A 24,037-nucleotide genomic window follows, 5' to 3' on the forward strand; every position below is an offset into this window, starting at 1 on the left:
TTGTTAAATATTCATAAAACCCAGTCATTTCTATACTGCCTGTGGTACATCAGCTATAAGGAAATACAATATTATTAACACGAAGGAAATTAAAATAAACATAAAGTGCATTTAAAATGCAAATTAGTTTATCTGATTGCACAGCCTACACTCAGAGTACCTCAAACCTGCAAACTCTATGACAAGCAAGATTACAAAGTGAGATTAGCTCTGTGCCAGTAACATGTAATTTTGCTAAAGTAAGTGATTAAATTCCTCACATGCTTCATTTTTAATCATATATGTTGCTTTGGAAATTTAACAACTAAACTAAGAAAAAAACTATGAGTTTTTTTATGTTGATACAGAAACATATAAGGAAACTTGCCACAAAAAATACACGCGCCCTTGGCTTCGTGGCCTGGATGACGAGGAGGACTTGCTGTGTCACGACCGTGGACTGGCCGAGTGTGCATCCTACGATAGGCTCAGCGCGTCTCTGCCTGTGCACGGTCACGGGGAGCCGGCTCTGGCCACCCTCCAGCACAGTGCCTCCCGGGGCCATCTATGTGGGGTCAGAGCCGGGGCTCAGAACCGGCCCCCAGCCCTCATGCGGCTTGGTGTCCACACTCGCCAACGCGGATGGCGGGTTCCTTCTTGTCCTTTCCTCAGAGCTGGCATGGACCACATGTTTCCAGCATATCTTGTCCTGTGTTCCTATATTCACGGTGGGAGGGGACCTATCCTTGGGGATAACCAAGACTCTGGGGCCGGCCAGGGGTGCATTCGGACATTGGCTTATCACGAGAGGCCTCCCTTGTGTGACGAGCTCAGTGTGTGCGGGACCAGTGACCACAGTGTCAGTGACTCACGGCAGTGGCGGCACAGTCCCCTGAAGCCCGGGCAGGGTTTGACCGTGAGGCCGACTCTGCACGGGGCGTCTGAGAGACAGATGTGACTGGTGTCCACCCAGTGAGACCGGGCAGGCTGATCTCCCAAGAAGTGCACGCCAGTGTGTGGGGGGACACTGAGGCCCTCAAGCCGATGGGACCTAATTCCATGACAGCTGACTCCACACACCGCCTGCTCTGCTGCGGTCCCCCAGGCGTTGCAGGACCAGTCACAGTGCCCCACCCTGTGCGGCCCGTCCCTTGTCAGGTGAGACTCCTGAGTGAGCGTGTGTCCTCTCGGAGTGGCCACTTGGATGTGCAGAGATGGGCCATTTGCCAGGAGGGGGTGGGACCCTGAGGTCCAGGAAGGAAGGGTCACCGGCCACTACCCCTGAGCTCACAGCATGCAGATGGGCACGGGAAGGGGGTGTGGGGACACTGCACGGAGCACGGCCCTGGATGGTCACAGAAATCCTGCGACCTGTCTCTGGGATGCTCTAGCCTTGGCACACGGCTGACCCTGCTAGTCAGACCTCTTGGAAAGGCTCCCACCTGCTCCCCGACCTCTAGGAGCAAAGGATGGGCAGGAAAGTTGTTCTGTCCTCCCCAAATAAAGACCATTCGAATGTGAAATCCAAAGTTTAATCTGACACAACTAAATATATTCATATATCTCACACTGGAGGATTTTTCGAAACATCAGAAGTTAGAAATTACAAGTAGCTATTGCTTCCTATATTCAGATACATTTGTTTTTATTCATTATTTTGATTCCAAATAGGGAGAGACAACTCTGGCAAAAAATCGTGGATCTATGAGAGCAGATGGCATGAGAGTGTCTCTTAAAGACGCAGACAGTGTTCTGGCCTCTTCCTCCCCAGCACAGGCCACGGACGCTGCTGGGTCCTGGGAGGAAGACTCTGTTCAGGGCGGGAAGGATTTGTGGGGTCAGCAGGCAAGGAAGGCAACCCAGAGTCTCCCCACACCAAGTCCTATCACAAAAGCTACAGCCTGTCTGTCTGCCTTCCTAGAAGCCGTCATTCCAGCGACATGAGTTCCTCTCGTGGCGGGGGGGGGGGGGGGGGGCGGCAAATTCAAATCCCCTCGACAATCAAGTCACACCAGTGTCTGACCCAGGTGACCCGGGGGAGGCCCAGAAAATGCTGCCATTTCCACTCTTCTCCCTGCTGTGGGGATCTCACACCCAGTAAAGCCAGAAACGCCTGTCACCCTGCATCTCCTTCTGCGAACGGGGAGCCCAGAGGCTGCTCTCGACACCGGCAGGGCCCAGGTCATCTCCCAAGAGGTTAGCACAAGTGCCTGCGGGGGCCAGTGGGCTCGCCAGGGACCCCAGAGCTCGTTACCTGCCAGGCTGGCTCCCCCAGTTCTGGTCATCCCCAAGGAAAGAGTGGATTAGCAGGAGCGGCTTTGGCAATATGCAAATCCGGACTTTAAAGTTAAGAATGTGGCTCTAGACTGGTGGGAGATGTGAGGCCTTCCCTGGGGCGGCTGGCCTGGGGCTTGTGTGCCCAGAGACCCTGCCCTTCTTTGGGAGGTGGAGGGCAGAGATGGGCTGTCAACAGCGCCCTCTTCCCGCCCAGCTGGCCCATCCCTCCAAGCTACAGTCCACAAGCCAGCTCTCTCGGTGGCGACATGCGGAGTGCGCCCGCCTCATGGCTGCAACACCGTTTGCTGGTAAGAACGTGGAAGTGTGCTTTACGGAAGTAAAAACAGATATGGTGACTGTCGCTGTGATTGGATGATCCCACAGATCTCCCCTTAGCATTATCTGGGTGAACACGAATGCACATTGTAACCAGGGACCGTGCTGACGAGGCAGGGACACTGGAGACACACAGCTAAGCGGCATCACGATTCGCAGCAACGGTCACGGGTGTGGGCCGCTCCCAGCCTCGGTGGTCACTGCAGGAGGGCCCTGAAGATGGCGTTCACCTCCTCCGCCATGGCCATCAGTGCAAACTCAAACTGCTCCTGGAGGGACAAGAAAGGGAGGGAGAGTGGGTGGGACCATGTTCCTCTCGACTCCAGCCTTCAGCTCGGCTGTGTTGTTCTGCAGAAACAGTTCACGAAAGAAAAGAAAGGCCACTTATGTCCCTAGAAAGGAGAGGACGGATGGCTTGCACGACGAGACCCCGTTTTCATGGTGACTAGGGTTTCTCGCTCATCTTCTGTCATGGAGGGGCCCCCGCCTGGTCCCTTGGATTGCACAGGGACGGCAGAGTGCCCAGCCCCTGGGGCCCAGGGCAGACACAGACCCTGGCCGCTCTGAGCTCCAGACCCCATGCCAGCTGCCGCGGGACCAGCCACACGGCCTCCCCTCGGAAAGGCAGAGGGTAGTGTCATCGCGGTCATGGGCCATTGACCTAGTGTCCAGCTGCGCCCCATCCTGTCGCACCTGCCAGGAAGCCCCACCTCACCACAGCATGTCCAGTTGCAGACGTGTGTGAGCACACATGTGCTCCCAGCCACGGGCACACGCTGGAGGGGGCACGCTGTCTCACACGCAAACCTGCCAAGACCAGGAGGTGGGAGCGAGGGCGGTGTCAGGACTGTTCTCTGGAAGTGGGGGGCTCGGCAGCTGGAAGCAAAGCCCACTCTTCCACGCGGCTCCCAGGCCACCTCCCTGACCCGCCTGCCACTGCACGGGAGGCTCACAGTCATCCCAGAGTTCACAGGGATAAAGAAGTCGCACACACCATTGCTTCTGGTGAAGGAAAGCCTGGGGGATGGTTTCAGTGCGCGAGAACGCAAGGGGAAGGCAGCTGCAGATCCAGAAATCAGGTTAATACTGACTCTGAATGCCAGGCACGTGGCAGAAACAACAGAACGGTGGGATACTTCAGCGCTCACTTTGGGACCAAAGACTGTCACTGGGTGTTCTCTTCATGCTGGCACTGAAGGACTGACCCGTGTGGACCCGCATGGCGACCTTGTTAGTGGGCGCACAGCCTCCTGACGCACATTCTGGACACGACCGTCACAGGGGTGCCCGGTCGAGTGCAGCAGTGGCTTCAGGAGGCAGGCCCCGTGCGCCCGGCATCCCTCCTCACTCGAAGATCCCAGAGGAGTGGCATCTGGCTGTCACCGGGGACAGGAAGCTGTCTGCTGTCACTTTCTCTCCCGGTAACAGCCTGTTCAGGGGGACACGCCTTCGGGAGGACCCAGTTTAGGACGTCCGAACAGTCACACCCAACCATTTCTTCCCCAATCGCCGACTTGACGATGGGGAGAGCAGGGTTTCGTGATGACTTGAAACGTGCAAAGACAAATGGAGACTCTGGGACACTCACATCCAGGATCATGTGCCTGCTACAGCTTCTGACACCCTGAAAGTCAATCCCGGGACATAACGTTGATGAGGAAGGCGGCAAGTTCACACACTGCGAAGCCTCCGTGGCTGTCAGGAGGACCCGGTCGGGCCAACACGTGCTACAGCGGCCGCGACCAAAGCAGACGGCATATGTGAGCCGGTGCCTCGACTGCCCTCATCAGACAGTCCACGTTGGCAGCAGTGTGGCACGTCTGCAGGCTTAGATCCTTACTGGGTGGTTCGGGTGGCTCCGGGAACAGGAGGGCCTGCGGGACATGGTTGGGGGTGGCACGACCCTGGGTCCCAACACGGGAGTAGCTCTGGGCACACTGGTAGCAGGAGTGGGGGGCTTCCTGGGACGAGGGACTCTTGGCAGAGGCGTGCTGTGCGCTGCGCCTCGGGGCCAGTTGGCAAGGACATGGGGCTTGTCAGCCCCTCTGCTCCTTCCTGGAGAAGCAGCCGCGAGTGGCCGTGCCACCGTGTGCTCTGGTCTCTGGCCCCCGGTGAACACGGGTGCACACTCACATTTCAGTGGTATCACCTCTGCTGAGAGGCCTGCGTCGGCGCCTCAGAAGTCCGGGGAGCCGAGCCGACAAGCTGGGCAGACCCAGCCTGCGACGAGCTTTTGCCATGGTGACTGCAAGTACGAGTGGAGGCGTTCAGGACTGCTGTGTCTGTGCGGGTGTGTGTGTGTTTGCATTTATAGTCACACTCAGATTCGTGTTTGCGATCCCTGTGGCTCACACAAAGAGCTCGGGGCACACACAACATTGCCATAGTACTGTCATCGTTACTGATTTTGAAGGGGGTCACAGTGAATGCCTGTCCCGGGGGCTGTCACCCTGCACGCAGAGCCAACGGCCCCTCCCCTCCTGGGCAGCGCTTTCCCGCGCCTCCCTCAAGGTGGGGGGGGCGGGACGGAACGCTCTCCGTGCCCCCAGCTCAGTTATTCCTCACAGAGCCCAGCCCTGGCTCCATCCTTGCTGTCTGATGTCAGAGCAGACAAGGGATTGGGTGCATGCACGTGCACGTGTGTGTGCACGTCCGTGTGCACACGTGCATGTGAGTGTACACACGAGAGTGTATGTGCTCCTGTGTGTGCATGAGGGTGCATGTGTGCATATGGACACACTGGCATGAATGTGTGCTACATATATATGAATGCACACCGGTGTGTGCACACAGATGTGCACACGTGTGTGTTTATATGCACGCACACATGTAGTATGCACACATTCACGAGTGTACACGTGCATGTTCATATGGTGCACACATAGGCACACACACTTGCACGTATGTGCACATGCATGGCCACATGTGTGTGCACACAGACGTGCATGTCCATAGGCATGCAGAAGGCATGCGCACGTGGGCGTCTGTGCATGGTCATACATGTGCAGCTAGGCACGTACACAAGCACAAGTGCAAACACGTGTTCATAGGTGTGCACACGTGTGCATGTGTGCATTTTCACGGTCGTGTGTGAGCACACACAGGGACGCACACATGCATGTGCATGGGGGGGATAGAGACACAGCACCTGAGGGGACCATCCCCAGGTTCTCATGGAGCAGGGCGCGGGTCGGGAGGCCGGGGGCTGTGAACTGGATTACACTTAATTCAATCGGTCCTTGTCGCTCCCGGCCCTAAGCAAGGCAGGGGACAGGCTTGTGGAGCAGATCACAGACTGGGCAAAACCCGCATGCAGAGATGCTCCGGAGAGGGACAGGCGGGAGGTGTGGGCAGCACACGTGTACCCCATGCACACCCACCTGGGGCCAAGCGACATCAGTCCTTCCTGGGGACACACGGGTCAGTCGGCTTTTCTTTTTGAAAATGAATGTCGAAGAGAAAGTATCGTTAGAGAGCATTCAGGCCTTCAGTTAAGGAGGCACCTTCACGAGATGAGGGCACGGAGGGGAGGGTCTGTCCCACAGCAGGCGTAGAAGACGAGACATTGCTCACCCCGTGACTGTGCTGTTTTCACTATGTCCGCGATTGCATCTCCCTTCCTGAAATGCGCGTCCTAGCATGCTCCTGACAAATGTGCGGTGAGGGGCTTGGGTGGCCTCTCCTTTGGCTCAGGTGGCCTCCATCAGCTCGGGTCTCACGGGCTGTGACCCCGCTGCACAGGACGTGCCCTCGGCTGACGCCAGCTCCGTGGCCAGTTCCTGCCCCCGGAGACGTGCAGCCCGTGTCTGGGCCTCGTTGGACTGAGTGTTTGCTTCCAGGTGGAGAAGCGGCTCTCGGGATTTTTGAACGTGAAGATGGAGTTGTGCGGTCAAGGCTGTGCACTGGGGCCGGGGCCGTCTCCAGTCCTGGTGGCGAGGCGCCTGCCGGCCCCTGTTCCGTGTCTTCGGCTCCCGTGGCAAAGTCCGACCACACGCGTTTGCGTGAACTGTCCACAGGCGACCTTCTCTTCGCTTCGACAGAAGAGTATTCACATTATACGACACTGTTTTTCTCACAGGAATTTCCCTTTTGTTCAATTGACCGTGAGGGAAACTCCGTCTCGTGGAGTAGGGCTGGGCAAAGCCGCCGTGAATTAAGCAGACGGGGGTCTGGATGTGCTTCTTTCTTCACGCCTGGAGATTCCAAGAATTGCATTCACGGACACACTTCGCGACAACTCTTGAACGCCGACCTGAAGGAAGAGGGTCCAGTCCTGCCGGGAAGCTACGTGACGCCAATTCTCTGCTGCCTGCTTCATCTCCCTTTCCCACAAGGCCTGGGGGCCACCCCCTGGGCCTCAGGACCTCATGCCATGAGGTCCGTTCTGGCAAACAGGACGCAGACAAGAGGGCCGATGGGTTTTGGGGTGTGTTAGGCATTGTCCCCACAGTTTCTCCCAGATCCACTCTGGAGTCTGCGTTTTGGGTGTCCTTGAACCGTCTGGGGTGGAGGAAGCCTGCCTGGGCGGGTACCCAGGTGCAGAGAGTAAAGCGGGTCTCAAACTGATGATTTCCTGCAGATTATCTGTGCGGCATCGAGATTCAGGGGAGAGAGAATCCATTTCTCGTTCCTAGTTATTAAGTGTCCTTGCTCACCAGGTCCCGGTTCTCAGCAACCCCCTGCCCCCCACCCAGCCTCCTCCGTGGCTGCTGGTGGCCTGGTGGGGCCAGACCATCCAGGACAGCGCACTGACCCTGCCGAGCTGGCCCTTAGGAGGCCACCGCCAAGTGGCAAGGGCAGGCTAGTGGGACAGACATTCCCTGGGCACAAAACCTGCAGGTTACTTGTCACTGCTGACATTGTGATAGAGCACAACAACAAAGACACATGAAAAACACCAAAGCTCTCCCCCAGGACACTGCTCACACCAAGGAGAGTAGCCTGGTGGACAGCCCCTGAGTCGAGTGACCGAAGCTCACTTCCTTTTGAGATGGTCCTGCCTGAGGGGTACAGCCGGAATCCATCACAGGGACGGCAGACAGACTCAGTCACACCTGCCAGTTCCCTTTGGAGGACCTTTCCAGGCCACCCAGCTGTCCCACTAGGGGAGATGTGGGAGGTGGGATGACGGAGTACAACTTGGGGGGGGTCCTGCTCCAGGGAAAGGTTGCTAGGGTCATGGGTGAGCTGGGACCCAGAGCTGCACCCGAGTAAAAGGCTCAGACCGGCGCCGTTTCCTGGCCACGGTCACCTGGAGTTGCATAACGTGCTAGCAGTGGGACCCTAGTGAGGGCACAGGAGAACGATCTGGATTGTTTCTGCAAGTGTTCTGCAGGTCTGGAATAATTTCAAAATTTCAAATTAAAGAAAAGCCCCAGGAAAACAAAGTGTGTCATGATGGATGAAATCCTTTCATTCGAATCAACTGTGATCATTAGGACAGCCCGCGGGCGGCCACCAGTGGGACACAGTGAAGGGCAGGGTGCTCGGGGCAGACCCACTTCACACGAGGGCTTTTTATGACTGTGGTCCTTGTGGGCATAAGGAAGTCCTTCTGCAAGGGCATCCTTCAGTGCCTATGGACTTCCATGCAGGTGCTGGCGGCATTGGGGTCGGGACCACCTTAAGAAGGGCAACATTCTGTATTTCATGACGTTGGGACCTTTATGGAACTGATGTGCGGGAGTGTCTGTGCCCCTTGGACCCCGATAACTCTGAACGCTAAAGGAACATCATATTGAGCCCATTTCTAGCTCTGCTTAACCCAACGCCAACCAGGCAGCTTGTGCTCACTCTTGTTGCAAGTGTCGCCGTTTCAGTAGGCAAATCAAGGCATTGTGAGGTGTCAAGGGGCCTGCGTCTAGCCCGGGGCCTCTCGATGACCATGCAGCAGAGCTGTGGTTCTGAGGGCCAAAACAGGGGAGTCTGGCAGGATGTTTGGTGAATCTAGAACATTCCCCTGCAAGGGTGCTGGGGTTATCACCGACCTCTTTTTGTTTAGAGAATAAGAGAGAGCAGGCAACAGGATGGGCGGAGCGAGAGGGAGAATCCTGAGCAAACCCCCCACTGAGCATGGACTCTGAGGTCATGACCTGAGTGGAAATTAGGGGTCAGATGCTCAACTGCCTGGGCCTCCCAGGCGTCCCTGTCACGGAGCTCTTATAAAAATGTGATGCTCTCCCCGTCCCTGAATCTGGTGAGGGAGGGCTCCAAAGCCTGGAGATCCTACCGAGTCTTTATGTTGAAATGCAGGTGGTCGCCGGAACCTCGGGCCAGCCTCTGGGGAGGGGCCTCTGAAGCCCGCCTGGGACCTGTATGGGCGACGCTCGGTCCTCTTCTCCTCTCTCTTGGCTTGGAAACACGTGCAGAAAGACAACTTCCTCCCCCCACTCCCGTCCCCGAGGACTGGCCAGCAGTACCTTCGTCTGGACCATGCCTGGTCTCTGGTCCCTCAAGTGCTCTAGGGTTGCAGCGATGTTGATCTCCTTGGTGCCTGCAATGACACACACAGGTCAGCTCAGACTTGGCGCCAGCGCTCGCTGTCCCTCACCCACACCAGGCTCCCTTCCGGCTTGGCCCTGTTACACTCGCTGCTCACAGGTCTGGAGGGCAGCCGCCCTGGCCGCATTCATCTGGAAGGATGTGGTGCGCTGGTTTCTGCGGGTTCCTGCAGGAACGCGGGGCTGGGACTTGGCTGTCAGACGCGTGCTAGGTCCTTACCACAGTCATCGCTGTCAGAGACAACAACCTGATGCCTCATGTGTATGTGTGGCATTAACAGAATGTTTCAGTAATTTCAATTGTGTAGGTTTTTAAAAAATTTTCACGTAATGAGAAATTAGACTAATAAATCCTTTCTGTCTTATATCGAAAGGTAGAGCTCCTGGTGAGTGTCTCAGACAGTAACAAAGGGTGGAGATGCCCTTGTGTGTGTCCGCGGCAGAGTTTTGCTGAGAGACCCCCTCACCCCCCGCAACAGGCAACGTCGGGCTCACGGCACGTGACCCCGGCTTCACAGAAATACCATTTGGGTTTGAAACTTTGACCTTGTCATTAATTCAAAGTGAGTTCTTGTTTCTCTGTCTTAGTAGACAAGGAATGGCGCTGGGTCCCAAGCCCAAAAACCTTCTCACAGTTGAAGGCACTGGGACACATCCGCCAACATGAAGATGAAAATGTGGGAACTGGGAGGGCGTAGTCGCCTCTGAGGTGGAAGGACCCTTGTGCCACACATGAGGTGCCGTGTTCCGAGCGTCACCTCAGCTCGTCACAAGAGCACAGGGGAGTGGGAGCTGCCACCCCACCCCACGGAGGAGACCGAGGCTTGTCCCCGTAGAACAGCCTGTCCCTGGTCACACAGCCCATGGCCGCGGTCATCATCAGTCCGCACCAGGCAGAGGGGTGAGAGGCCCCTATGGGCCCCTCTCTGTCTCCACAACCTACGTGAGCACGTCGCTCCTCTCGGGCACAGAACCAGGACCACGAACTTGCATGTTTCGAAGGTAATTTTTCAAGTTCTGGGGCTTATTTGGCTGGAACCGAGCAGCCTGTGATGTTTCCTGAGCACAGTGGGTTGAGCCGGGCAGAGAGGAGGTGAGGTGGGCACTGTGGCTGCTGCCCTCGTGCCCCCCCTCCCCGCCGGTCCTTGAGCAGACACAATGGGGGACGGCGCTCAGCATGCCGAGGCCTGCAGCCAAAGTGCTGGCCTTACGGGAACTAGGTTGGCAGTCCTTTCAGACACGGGATACTGTGCTAGCAGGAACGGGGACACCCCGAGTTTCCCCGAGCGCTACCTCAGGGCCTTCATAGCAAGGAGAAGAAATCCCCCTATTGGAACAGCCAGATGGTCCCCCAGGGTGCTCGGCAGCTGGGGTCTGCTGAGAATCTCATCCAAGGAAAAGACAGGGGTCGAGTTCTGGACGTGCGTCTCCTCGGGTGTGACGAGGCCACAATCAATGGGATTTGTTTTAAGGGAACCCACAATCCTCTGTTCTGTCCCGTGGATCTGTGTGTCTGTTTTTGTGCTGGTACCAGATTGGCTTGACGATCCCAGCTTTGAACAGAGCTCGAAGTCCGGGATTGTGATGCTGCCAGCTTTGGTTTTCTTTTTCTTTCTTCTTTTTTAACAAATATTTTATTTACTTATTTGACACAGAGAGAGAGAGAGAGAGCACAAGCAGGGGGAGGGGCAGAGGGAGACACAGGCTTCCCGCTGAGCAGGGAGCTTGACAAGGGCCTCGATCCCAGAACCTGAGCCCAAGGCAGACGCTTAACTGACTGAGCCCCCAGGTGCCCCTGGTTTTCTTTTTCAAGGTTGCTTTGGGTGTTTGTAGTCTGTTGTGGTTCTGTATACATTTAAGGATTTGTCTAGTCCTGTGAACGATACTGGTGGTGTTTTGATAGGGATTACATGAAATGTGTAGATGCTTTGGGTAGTGTAGACATTTGAACAATGTTTGTCAAAAACAGATGAACAGAGGGGAAGGGCGGAAGAGAGGAAGAGAAGGAACGGGACCGGAAGAGACTCCTGAAGACAGAGATCACACTGGGGCCTGGGGATGGGCTGCACGGGTGCGGGCTGTAAGGAGGCCCTTGCGGGGATGAGCACTGGGTGTGTAAGTGATGAACCACTGAATTCTACTCCAGAAACCAACACTGTATGTTCACGAAACTTTAAGTAAGAAAAATAAAGTTCAATGGATCAGAAACAGTAAGTAGAATTAAAGGGAACTGCCGAGTCTGAGAATCTGAAACAAACAGGAGTTTGCCCACTACGAAATGGGGAGATGGAGAAGATAGGAGCCCAGCAGTCGGGGAGGGAGGCCACGGCGTGTGGTGCCTCCCATGGCGGCCACGGCCTGAGGATCCACTGCCTCATCTTCCCAGGGTAGGCCGGGCCCTCAGGGCCCTCGTGCGAGTTATCGGGATAAGTGTACAGAAACAGACTTCTTTAAGACACTGACTTTAGGGGGCCAAAGGCTCCACGCACAGGGAGCGAGGGGCAGACGGAGTTGTTCCACCCACGCGCAACACTGTTCTCCAGTGGGCAGGGGTGGCCGCAAAGGTGCCTGCAGGACTGCTCCCCGTGCCTGCCACCCAGTGCCAGGAGCTTGTGTTGCTGCCCTGCCCCAGTCTAAGCGGGCATGGAACACCAAGGATCCGACACAGAGCGACACAATGCGGCCACGATTCATAGTCCTGACAGTGCTAGACGCTCGCAGCTTCCAGAGAATTAACCTGCTCGGTTCCGGCCATGCTGGCTGCCAGCCGGGCCCATGGCGATTTCATCCCATGACCTCAAGGCCTGGATTTGGGAGAATCATGTGTGGGGCAGAGGCTGGTGCAACAGAGAGGAGTCCCAATCCTTCTGAAATGAAATCCACGGCTTCACGTGGGATTTGGACTTAGGGAGAACCCTCTCTTTCTAAGGCCGTTCAGGGCATGCACTTTGAGTCCTTGAAGCTGCTTAAAACTTCTTCCAGGGCTCTTTATTCCGAGGGGCTGCTCTGTATGCTGGGACCATACAGAGGCCGTCCCTGCTGGAGGCCACAGCCGGGGCTGGGGACACATGCGCCCTCCCTCCTGGGTGGCAGTGTGCAGGTCAAGGGATGATGGCCGCTGTCCCAAGCCGGTAGCTTGGATAAAACCCTATGAGGAACCTCTCTTGTTTTATCACTTGATGATGCCCCTCTGGACCACTGTCTGTGGGGAGAGGGAGGGGCAGGAGGGGAAGGCCAATCGGGTGGTTCCTAGATAAGGCATTTAAGCCACCAGCAGAGCCAGCAAGAATCCTGCTTCACCTGGAGCCAGTCGGACACTTGAGGAGGTCAAACCAACACTGAAAAACATCCAGAACAAAATTTGGGGAACTGATCGGTTTAAAAGTCAAGTCCATTGTGGGATGCGGGTGGCTAATGTCCGCTTGCTTGTCAGAATTGTGACAATAAGTTCTTTGCAGGGACACCTGGGTGGCTCAGTCAGTTAATTGCCTTTGGCTTGGGGAGCAATCCTGGGGTCCTGGGATGCAGTCCCACGTGGGGCTCTTTGCTCCGTGGGGAGCCTGCTTCTCTCTCTGCACCTCCCCTGCCCATGCTCGCTTTCTCTCTCTCTCTCTCTCAATTAAATAAAAGTCTTAAAAAAGAGAAGTTACTTGCAGTGAGTGCAGAGAGAAAAGTTCACAGAACTCAGTCCGTGGTCTGTCGTGCATGCTGGGGTCACATGGGAAGGGCGGTGGGAGAAGGTGCTGCCTGGCACTCAGCGCCCGTGAGTGCAGGGGGCCTCACAGAGCAGGACGCAGAACCCGCATTTGTAAAGCAGACCCATTGGGTCGGGAGGGCGGGGCGGGTGTGTGCGTCCCTCCTTGCTCTATGAAGGGATTTATTTAAATCCCCCCGATTCCAGGAAGCTCCCTTCAGTGCATTTAAAGTGGAATTCCCTCTTTAAAAATCCCGTCTTGCTGACAACATGAGAAACTGGAGGCGGATGGATGGACCTACTGCGTGCGGTGCTCAAATGGGAGAGCCTGTAAGTCCTCAAAGAAGCAGAACATGCGGAAAGATGCCCCTGGGAAGACCCGATGGGCGCGAGATACGGGGGAGCTTCCCGGCCTCCCCGCCTGAGAAGCATCGCTATTCCAACAGCAGATCTCTCAGGGCCTGCCCAGCGCAAGGGGTGCCCCCTGGGCTCGGCTGCCCCTGCCCACCCCGAGGTCTTCCCCACAGCCCCCTGGGGTCGGCTAGTGCACACGGGGACCCACCCAGGGCGGCGCTCCGATCACTCTCAGTCTCTCCTTAAATTTCAAGAACATTGGTTTCCAAGTTTACGTACCCATTAAATACATTTTTAAGCCTGGAGAGGTTTTTAGGCCCTAGATAAAAAGTATTAATCATGAAACAATGAACACCTCGAGAGCACTAGTATGATTAAAGCATTAAAACTTTTTTTGGAGCTGGGGCATCTGGTTGGTTCAGTCGGTCAAGCATCTGCTTTCAGCTCAGGCCATGATCCCAGGGTCCTCGGATCAAGCCCCACATCGGGCTTCTTACTCAGCTGGGAGCCTGCGTCTCCTGCTCCTGCTTTCCCTGCTTGTGTCCCCCCTCTCGCTGTCTCTGTCATATAAATAGAATCTTAAAAAAAGATAAAAACAACTTTTTTTTTACATTGAACGGATGTTCTCGAAATTTAAGAAAACCAAGGTCTTGATGGGGTTGGCCTCGAGCTCTCCTGGTGTTTGTTCCCGGCCGCCGACTCGTGTGAACAGTCCTCCCACCTTGGCCAGCAGGCCTCCCGGCAGGTGCGCACCCACACACGACCTCTGTGCTGATGCCCGACACACAAACCAGTTTCATCGGTTTCTACCCACAAGGTGTGCAAACAGCAGGACTCCCGTGCGCTCTTTTCTTCAAGGTAGAAAGACAAGGTGTGTCCAGTGTGCAAGAGGGAAAGCCTTCGGTTTGCACAAGCCAGTGGTCTGGCTTCTGCTGTTAGGAGGCGCCGAATGCGGGCAGTGCTCTGGCCGAGGAGCGCCGTACCCAACACGTCCGGCCCCAGCTCCGCCTCGGACAAGACCCGGTGGCTTGGGCGCTGTCCCGGAGGTGTGCCCACTGCACACACACACGCCTGGCACAGGCTCACGCACACGCTCCGCTGTCCAGAGCCTTCGGGCTGTACTTGCAGCAGCCAGAGGGTTTCTGCTGGCCTCGGAGATGAGCTGTAATCTTTTGTCTCTGGATCAAAGGGGACAAATTTGCATCCTCCTCCCTTGAAAATCAAGGATACCAGGACCTAAACCCAAAATACTTTCCATGTTTTTTTATAAAAAACAAGTTTGGAATCATTTTTCAGGAGAAACTATGATGCTTCCAAGTTTGTATGCAAGCCGTGAAGTCAGACAGAAGCAGGCCGTGCCGGTGGGCGCACTCACGGCGAACTGCAGGATGTGGGGCTGCTGGGGGTGCCGGCCGCCGGTCCTCCAGCCGGGGTGTCTGCACACCACGGGGCACCCATGGTTGTGAGCATATGGGCCCGGCGCCCAGGTGTAAGTGAGCCCGCTGGCCGTTGGGTGTGAAAAGGGACGGATGAGGGGAGACGCCCAGCACTTGGGGAGCAAGCCACCATGCACAGGTGTGGCTGCCTCTCCCACCACCGGAGCAGCAGGTGCGGTGCGCTCAGGGAGTGAAGGAGATGCAGAGGCTGCGGGGGTTGCGGAAGCCTGCAGGTGTGGTCAAGCCTCCTGTCCATGAGGGTCCACGCAGCCCAGAGAAGGGTCCGAGTCATGAACGCGCACACGTGTGTCCTGGAGCGCATCCTGGCTGCAGGAAAGGGGCCTACAGGACCACCGCCAAGTCCCCGGGAACACCGGGGGCTCCTGGTAGGAGAGTCTGCAGCTTGAAGCAGCTTTACCCAAATGTCTGGGCGGTGGGGATGCAGAAGCCAGCCGGGCCAGGCTGCACGGGCTGCTCTTGGTCAGAGAAACGAGTCCTTCAGCGTGACTGACCCTCCAACCTCTGGTCACCAAAGTGGCACCGTGGGCTCCGCTGGCCCCTCCTCCCTCAGTCCTCCCTCTGCTTCTGACTCAGGAAGCGGAGTCTGAGGCCTGGCTGGGGACGGTGCAGAGCACCACCGTGACTCCAGGCTCTGTCGGTGCCACCGGTGAAGCACTGGGCCCCTCCTCTGTGGACTCCTCCTAGCCTCGTGGAAAGGAGGAGCAGATGCCCGAGGAGGCGTCGGGAGGGAGCCCAGAGGTCGGGAGGACAGCGTGGGACATTAACATGTAGCTCCATGTGTTCTGTCCTGCGGAAGTCCAGGTGACTTCAGGGGCCCTTATGAAAGAGTCACTAATTCAAGGGACAGAGACACATCACCTATACTACTGCCCCGGCCAGACGGCCCCTTTCTCGCTCAGGCCTCAGAATCCTACTTGGTACAGCCTGTGAACTGTCACTGCCAAGAGACCAGGATGTCTGTGTGTGGGGACTTCTGCTATCAGGAACGGATGGGGGGGTGGTCTCAGCAGGAGCAGGGACTTGCCCTCGCTGTGCGGGGAGGAAATGAGCACGAGGTGGGAACTGCAGCAGAGGAGGCCTGGGCAGGCCTCCGGGGTCTCGAGGGAGAGGGTCGTGGTGGCAGATGGAGTGGCCTCAGCGGCCCAGCAGTGGGCAGAGCTCTGCTGGAGAGTGCTGTCAGCAAAGCCGCTGGGCATGTGTGGCAGGGCCCAGTGATCAGGCCTGCCTGGGGGTGGCAGGACCGATGGTGACGCTGCTCACGGGGAAGGGGACGAGTGGATGGACAGGCTGGCAGCCCAGGGTCCAGCAGGAGGAAGCAAACTCATAGGAGGGACGGCCCAAACACCAGCCAAGTCAGGCGGGTTGACCCAGGTTTTGTGCTGTGTCAGCTGGGCTGTGTGTCTGTGGGTCGCCCACGGACTCATCAGACAGGGAGGAGCGGCGTGGGCGACCCCAGCAGGCCGTGTGAGCATCCAGATCTGACCCAGGAGGTATGGGAGGGAGGACTGTTGCTCTGTGACGGCCTCACGGGGACCTGCGTCCCCCCACTGGCTGTTCTGAGCACCCAGAGCCGACACCCTGACTGCGCTGCTCATCGCGGTGGCTCACTCCACGGGATGGGGACTGTTTAGGAGGTGAACTTGGGATCGTTTAGGAGGTGAACTTGGGAACCCAAATACGTGGTGTTCATGCTGTGTCCGTGGGGTTAAGCGGCCCATCATGTCGTTCTCTCTGGTAAGCGGCACCCGTGGTGTGGCCCGGCCAGGGTCCTGGCCCACAGATGCGGCTCCGGGCCGCTTCCCTGAGTCAAGGCCGCAGCCGGCCACTGGCGCACGTGGCTCCCATCGCTCCCAGTGCTCCCAGCACCGCTGCCCCGTCTGACCCCGCTGCCTGGCCCTGCCGCAAGCCACCGGGCAGCTCGTCGTGGGAATGCAGATCCAGTCGGGTGGGGGATGGTGCCTGCACACCCCACCTGCTGCACTCAAACGGCTCCCAGTGTCCTGACACGTTGTCACCTGGGACCGCACGATGCTGGGGAGGAGGCATCTGGCTTGGAGGCCGTGCTGAAGCCAGACTCCCTGTGGAATCCGCTTTCCGCTGGTTCTTCAGGTTTTTTACACTCCGCCACACACAAGGTGATGCTGCGCCTCGACACGCACCGTCCTCCCGGCCCGTCCTCCCGGCCCGTCTTGTCTGTGGCAGAGCTGGCCGCGTGCCCAGCCATGGGCGTCCCCACGGCGAGGGCGGGCTCAGGCCTCCCGCACACTCCTCCCCTCGAACCAACAGTCCCACCAGCCTCTGCCTGCCCTGTCGCTTCTGCAGTGGCTTCAGGCCGACCCAGGTCAGTGGGGCTGCCACTCCAGCCTGGAAACAACTCCTCTCAGCTCCCTTGCTTGCCCCATCTCTCTGGGGCCCGTGCCGGGTGTCCTGCTGCTGTCTGTCCTCTCTTCCTTCTGGGCTCTGTCACATGCAGAAAGACCTGGGCTCTGCATCCACCCGGCCAGTGGGAGGCCACCTGGCAGTTCGCCAAACCTCTGAGATCTGCTGCCTCAGTCTACAACGGGGTGTCTGAGTGAATGAGCTTCAGGCCCCCTTCTGTCCGAGGTTGATGGTCCAGAGCTCTGCCCCAGGTGGGGAGTGAGGCACCCCAGGGCCCTGCGTCCCGAGTAAGGGGACTCACGGCACGCTCCACCCCTATAAGACCCGACTCCATCTGTTCTTCTCCATGGAGGATAAACTCAGGGAAGGTGACCTTGTTGTCTGGCCTCGTTCACTGTGCCTCCCCTGACACCGTGCCTGGCAAGGTGTTCTGTAAACACCAGGTTGAAATGACACTCCTATGGCTTCGCCCCAAGAAGGACATTGTGGTACAGTGACAGTGGCCACGAGGCCCAGGAGGACCCATGAGAGAAGAGAGGAGCTGGGGAGCCGTGGGGCAGTACGTGGGAGGCCCCGAGCCCTGAGGTCAGAGAGGCCGTGGGCCCGAGGGGCATGGTGGAGGAACAGGAGGGCTCCACAGGCCCCCGAGACTTACTCTTTCAGATGTCATCGAACGCCATGTGGAGAACAGACGGGGTCAGGACCGAGCAGGGACATCTGTCCAGAGGCCGCCGCAGTGGGGCTGGAAGGAACGGGTGCCCACCATCAGTGCTGTTCCCTAGAGCTGCATGGCCCTGTGGGACTCCCCGTGACGAAAGAGGTGCTCCATGTCCCCACCATGGCAGTCAGGAGTCACGGGTGTCCTGGGCCGTGAAGTGTGGCCAGGGTGACGGAGGCACAGGTTTTCACATTTTAACCCACTTGCGTCGGCACGTGTGGCTGATGGCTACGTGGGGAATGGCGCGTCTGAGGAGGAGCAACAGGTTGAAAGGTTCAAGCAGCCATAAAACGTTGTTTATTATACCGGACAATTCACTGCGGACTTTAAAAATGGGGTGGTCTGTTTGTTGCCTTGGAAGAGGCAATGGTATAGCATTATCAAGGACACGAGCTGTGAAGTCACATCCCAGCAAGGTCACTGATGGCTGTGTGATCCTGGGCGAGTTAGGCCTGAATGTCTTTACCTGAGAAATGGTAATAAACATGTTACCATCTGCTGAGCCCTTGTAGGACATCACTTGAAATGTAAGTACATAAGAAATGAAGTTGGGGAGAGGTTTAAAAAAACCTCTGTGTATTTTCCACATTGATTATGTATTACTTTGGGAAACATAGTTGTAATCAGCTAAAGAAATGAAAATTGCATGTGTCCATACACAAAGTATTAAAATGATGCCCACTAAAGAGTTAAAAATCATCCCATCTGCAGATAAAGGCAAAGAGGTGGGAAAACTTGCCCTTTTCGCTTTATATGTTTTTCTAACATTTTGACAGACATGTATATGTTACTGCTTTTATTTATTCTCGTTTTTTGGTTTTATTGAGTTTTAGATTTTACTTCTAGTGTAGTAAACATACAGTGTTACATTAGTTTCAAAAGTACAATATGTAGGCAAAATCTTCATGACATTGGTTTTGGCAAAAGATCATCCGGGTAGGACACTAAAGGCAACACCAGGAAGAACAGACAAATGGGGCATCATAATAAATAAATAAATAAATAAATAAATAAATAAATAAAAATGCTTTTGTGCACCAAGGACGCCATTTGAGAGAAGGAAAATATTTTCTCCCACAGAATTTCCCTCTTCTGTGGGAGGAAATATTTGCAAATCACGTATCTGATAAGGGATTGATATTCACAATATATAAAGAACCTCCTAACTCAATGACAACAAAATCGAACAGCCCAATTAAAAACTGGGCAAAGGGCTTGATGAGACAGTTCTCCAAAGAAAAGACCCAAAGAGCCAACAAACATGTAAAGATGTCACACTCATTAGGAAAATGCAAATCAAAACCACGAGACCACTTTGCACACTTAGTATGGCGACTCCCCAAACCACACACAATAGCAGATTTCAGAGAAGACGAGGTGAGACGAGAGCCCTCGCGTGCTCTCTGTGGGAGGGTGAGCTGGCGCGACCTCGGACGTCAGCCCTGGCATGGGCAGTGTCCGACCCCTGTCCCCAGGGTCTGCACCCAGAAGAGGGGGAGCCAGAGCTTGGAGATGAGTTTGCAGGCCCATGTTCATGGCCACATGATGCACAGGGGCTGCAGGCTGGACGTGCCCCGAGTGTCTGTCCATCGGGGGTGATGGTCAACGAAGGGTGGTCTGTGCACACTACCGATTGCGATCCCGCCGCCTGCGCCACAGGTGAGCCCGGGGACACCAAGTGAGCGAATCCCATCACAGGAGGACACATGCCGCATGGTCCCAGGCAAGAGGCCCACGGCTCGGTGAGATTTAGGGACAGCGAGCAGGATGGAGAGGACACATTCCTTCCTACAGATGGCTGTCACCTGAGGGGCACTGTGTGACAGAAAACAGGAAGCAGGCCAGGCCGCTGACACAGAAGGAGGGGCCGGACCCCATGGGCACAGAGACCCACGCACGTCCCCACAGCGTGGTCACTTCCGTGGCCCGTCTGCACCCCCGTAGGCCTGCAGGGCACGTGATGTGCATGTGCAGTGCGGTCCCCGGGCCCTTGACCCTCGGCAGAATACGAAAGGGGTTTCTGGACATGGGCCGCCAGTGCGGAGGCCAGGAGGCCGTGCTGCGCCCCCGGGGCAGCCCAGTGGGGCGGGGCGGGCGGGTGTCCGTGGTGGCCCCCTGCGAGTGACGTCGCCATCCAGCAGCCAATGCCTCGGGGTAACCCTCCACCCCTCTGCCTGGCCGAAGAAATGGACACACATTCAAAAGGCACAACTTGGGGAAACACGTTGGTGGCAAGCGCGTCCCAGCCCCCTGAGCCGCATGCACTCTGGAAATGCGTCCCGACCAGACTAGTGCTGATGACGAGTGACAAGAGCGCTCCGGGCCGCAGAGGAACATGCGGAGGATCGCACCGAGGAACACCCAGAGGCTTCAACCGCAGGGCAGAGAGCTTTGCTTTCTGCTGCCCCGTCGTCTGCCTGCTACTGAGCCGGCGGTGGAGAAAGAGCCGGAAGGATGCCTCGCGCTTTCTCCGAGGCCCTGGATAGGACACGGGCCCTAATCCCCAGGAGCCCGAGTCCGTGGGCGCGGGTGTGTGTGCCCCGTGTGGGCCTGGGGCACCGGAGGCCGCGGAGGGGGGGTGCGTCACAAGGGCTTTCTTTGGTCCTCATGCAATTCATTCCTTCTAAGAAAAGGAAATGGGAAGACAGGTTTCGTGTCCAGCCTCGGGGCCGTTGATCATCCGATGACCGTGGGGTCTGCTGCTTGGCCTGCAGCTTCCCAGGCTAGACAAAGGCAGGCTGGGCCACACCGCCCGGCCAGCTGCGAGCCCAGAACAAAACCACAGGCGGCCGCACAGTGTGGCGGCCTGGGAAAGACCTACCTTGGCCTGCGAGGGGCTGCCCTGCCCTTTGATCTCTCCTGAGACCCAGTCCTGGGCCCCAGGTCAGAGGATTTCACTGCGCACTCCCCCCCCACCCCGCAGAAGGAGCAGGTGAAGAACAGAACGGCCAGACAGTGGCCCCCCTTGACTGGCTCCTTCCACGCTGCTGCTGGGCTGCACTGTTGATGGCTCCCGCGCCAGAGGGGGAGCTGCGGGCCCTGCAGCGGCAGAGGCCCTCGGGGGTGGGTCCATGCCCCGCAGAGGCCCTTGGACAGGCCAAGCTTGGACAATGAAGTCTGCCCTGCCCCGGGCGGGCTTCAGGGGCCGCAACATTCTTCAGCCGCTGCTCCGGTGAAGCCGGCCTGCGCCTCTGAATATCTAGGACACCCCCATGCCCCACGGCTGAGAGATCGGGGACGTCTGTCCACTCTCTGTGGGTGAGCCGGGCTCCTGTCAGACGCCAACGGGCCCCCTGTTTCCCTTGTCGCCTTGATTCACCCACATGGCGTCATGTCAAACAGCAACAACTATGTGCAGCCTTCAGAGGGAATCCTGGTCCAGCCTCAGGGAAATACCACAGGTGAGACAGGCAGAGAAGGAGGGAGGTGTGAGGGAAGAAAGATAACTCTCTTGAGAGCTCTGAGCTCCCAGTACTTGCAGATTTGCAAATGAAAAGATGTCCTCTGAAGCCAGAGTGCCCTCCAGGTCAGGAAGCTTTTAACTAAAGAAGTTAGGGCTGTGTTAGGACCCAAACCCAAAATAGGTCATTAAAACCAGCACCAGACTGTTTGTTTGCTTTGGCTCTTGTGTTTGCACGTCGCCTGCACTCTGCTCATTTGTATGCTTAAAATAAGATTTGATGGTGCAAAGCCCATTTCCTGCTCTCCGAGGTGGCTGGCCCGGGGGACTGCTGATAGAGAGGGGTAGGGTGCCCAGCCCAGATCTGCTGCTGACCCTCTGGTCACTGGTAATGTGCGTCCATCACTCAGGTGTGCTGGTCCTTACGTGTAGAACAGGGCTCATGACCACATCCTTGGTCTGGTGGTGTGGTCCGCTTTTCTCCTCCTTTTTCACCAGAAGAGAGTGGGGTAAGGAAAGTGCTTAGTTTGGGCTCGCCGGCATCTGCGGGAACACACACTGAAAATCATCTCTGTAATCAGCACCTGCTCCTGCTTCTGGACACACGATGAAGGACGGCTGTCCCGGAAGGCTGGGATAACATGCAAGTGTGTGCCCGTGTGTGTACAGACCAAGAGAATGTTCTGTTCTCAGGTGAGAGGGATGGCGGGATCCCCGCCTTGGCGGGCCCTCCTTCAAGGTCCCATGGGCCGCAGACGGGCATGATGGGAAGAGCAGTGTTTCCTGAGTTGCAGTGGGAACTCACCAGGACTCTCCAAGAGCTGGGTCCCATGTGTATCCTTCCCCAAAAGTGACTGTGGGGTGTGCTCCCTGGTCTCTGAAGAGATGCCCCCCAGCTTCGGTCTGGAGAGCGTGTCCCAGTGACCAGAGCAGCTCAGCGTCCACACATCTGGGGGGCCCAGGGGGCAGGGGCCGAAGCTCTGCCCCTGCCGAGCCGCTGGCGGCCACGTGGGCCCCCAGTGCCAGACCCGAGCCTCCTCCTCCCGGGGTCAGGTGCAGCAGGGGTGAAGTGTGCGGACCAGAGTGCGAGGGGCCGCAGAGGGGAAGACCATGGCACCCTGCTCACCCAGCTGTGGCAACAGGGAGGCTTGCACAGAGGGCGCGGAGGACACTGGGGCTGCTCAGGTGGCTGAGCCCGCGGCTGGCTCGGCCTCTGCAGGGAGGCTCCCCGGGCCCCAGGCAGCGACTGCTTATCCCCACCCTGCACTGGGCTGAGTACTGCCCTGGCCACAGGCACCAGCCCGAGAAACACCCTGCTCACGCGGACGGCTTTCATGTGACCCAGGAAAGGGACCAAGGCCAAGGAGAAGAGTCCCCCCAGGTTGCCATGGCAACGCGGTCCTGGCTCAGCTGCCACAAAGCAGCAGCCCTGCCCGCCTCACCCTTGGCCATCTTGTTGAGAACCATGTCGATCAGGACGTAGGTGCTGCTCCTGCCTGCGCTGTTGCTGCCAACGGAAGGGGAGACGTGAGAACACCGCCGGCCATGGGACCCCCATGTCCAGCAAAGCCAGGGACAGTGTATTTCCCTCCGCGTTTGAGTGAGGCTCACGAGGGGAGAGGGAGACTTGATTTGGAGAGAAAGACGAAGAAAGTGGGATGAGGAAGAGTAACAGGATGGGAGGGGGAGAAGGAAGGGGAAGAGGAAGGGGAGGAGGGGTAGAGGGCAGAGAAGTGGAGGAGAGAGAGAATGGGAGGAGAAAGGGAAGAGGGGGGAGGAGAGGAAAGAGAAAGAGGAGGGTTGGGGTGGAGGAGGAAAGGGAAAAGGACAGGGGAGGGGAAGAGGAAGAAGGGGAGGAGGAGGAGAAAGAGGAGGGAGAGGGAGGAGGAAGGGAATGAGGGGGAGGAGGAAGGGGTGAAGGAGGGGGAAGGGGATGAGGGAAGCTGAAGGGAGGGGGAAGAGGAGGAGGAAGGGGAGAAAGGGGAGGAAGGCCGGCAGGGAGCTGATCAGCAGCAGAGGGATTAGCTGTGTGTTTGTACAGATTTGATCCTGTCTCCCCTTTTCCTCCCTCTCTGGCCAAAGACATGGTCGGTTTCGTCAGAATAAACAACACATGAGTCTGGCTGGGTCCGTGCTGAGGGTGTCTGCACTGGCGGTGAGCAATGTCACCCCAGCTGTGACTGCAGCGTCCCTGGGAGAGGGCAGCAGCCCTCAGAGGGCAGGGAGGGCCCTTTCTGGGGAAGGCAGCTGCTTTGTGAGGCGTGAGAGCGTGTCTCCCCTCACCAAGAGGCCATGAGTTCCCACTCCCAAAGCAGCTGCTAGATGGGGACTGTCACATGCATACTCCTAGCTGAGGTGGTCGTACCCACTTCAGGATCAGGAATTATGTGACCACGGTCCCGGGAGAGCTGGTGGGGCCTTGGGTGGCCTTTGTGGGAAAGTCTCACAGGCTCTGGCTTTACCAGACCCTCAGACCCATGGCTGGAAAAGCTGCGGGGACCCGCAGGGTCTGTGCATGTGGGGAGCTCGCTCACTGCCCCGTCCGTGCTGCTCCCCAGGTGACACCTAGCTGTCCTGGTTTGGATGGGCCTCCTTCCCAAGGCTGCTCGGACACCCGCACACACTGGCCACTGCTGCGGCCGCGGGGCACCTGTGCCTCCAGCCTCTTCTCTCTGCTCTCCGAGGGCCCCAGACCACGGCTGGCTCAGGTCCTCATCACAGACCCCAGGGATGCACATGGACACACGCAGGGACATGCCACGTGCACTGGCACAGACACACTCACACACCAAACACACACACATGCACATGACACACACACACAGAGGCATGAACCCACGCACACACACGGCACACACACACACACTCAGACACGTACCCAACACACACACACATGCACACACACACGGAGGCAGGCACCCGACAGACACAGAGATGCACACA

At 57.3% G+C, this 24,037-nt stretch overlaps 1 protein-coding gene across 1 annotated transcript in view; it reads right to left on the reverse strand.

The window, feature by feature from the left end:
- Window positions 1–2,789: 2,789 nt before the first annotated feature.
- LOC123930001 (receptor-type tyrosine-protein phosphatase N2-like) overlaps window positions 2,790–24,037 on the reverse strand; it is a 66,884-nt gene continuing 45,636 nt past the window's right edge. Inside the window, exons 12-14 of the mRNA XM_045986230.1 lie at window positions 22,537–22,601; window positions 9,012–9,085; window positions 2,790–2,861 (exon numbers count right to left, since the gene is read on the reverse strand). Of these exons, the coding sequence (XP_045842186.1) occupies window positions 2,790–2,861; window positions 9,012–9,085; window positions 22,537–22,601 (211 nt within the window). The remainder of the gene's footprint in view (window positions 2,862–9,011; window positions 9,086–22,536; window positions 22,602–24,037) is intronic.

This window comes from Meles meles, chromosome 18 (genome assembly GCF_922984935.1).
Source record: "Meles meles chromosome 18, mMelMel3.1 paternal haplotype, whole genome shotgun sequence".
NCBI lineage: Eukaryota > Metazoa > Chordata > Mammalia > Carnivora > Mustelidae > Meles > Meles meles.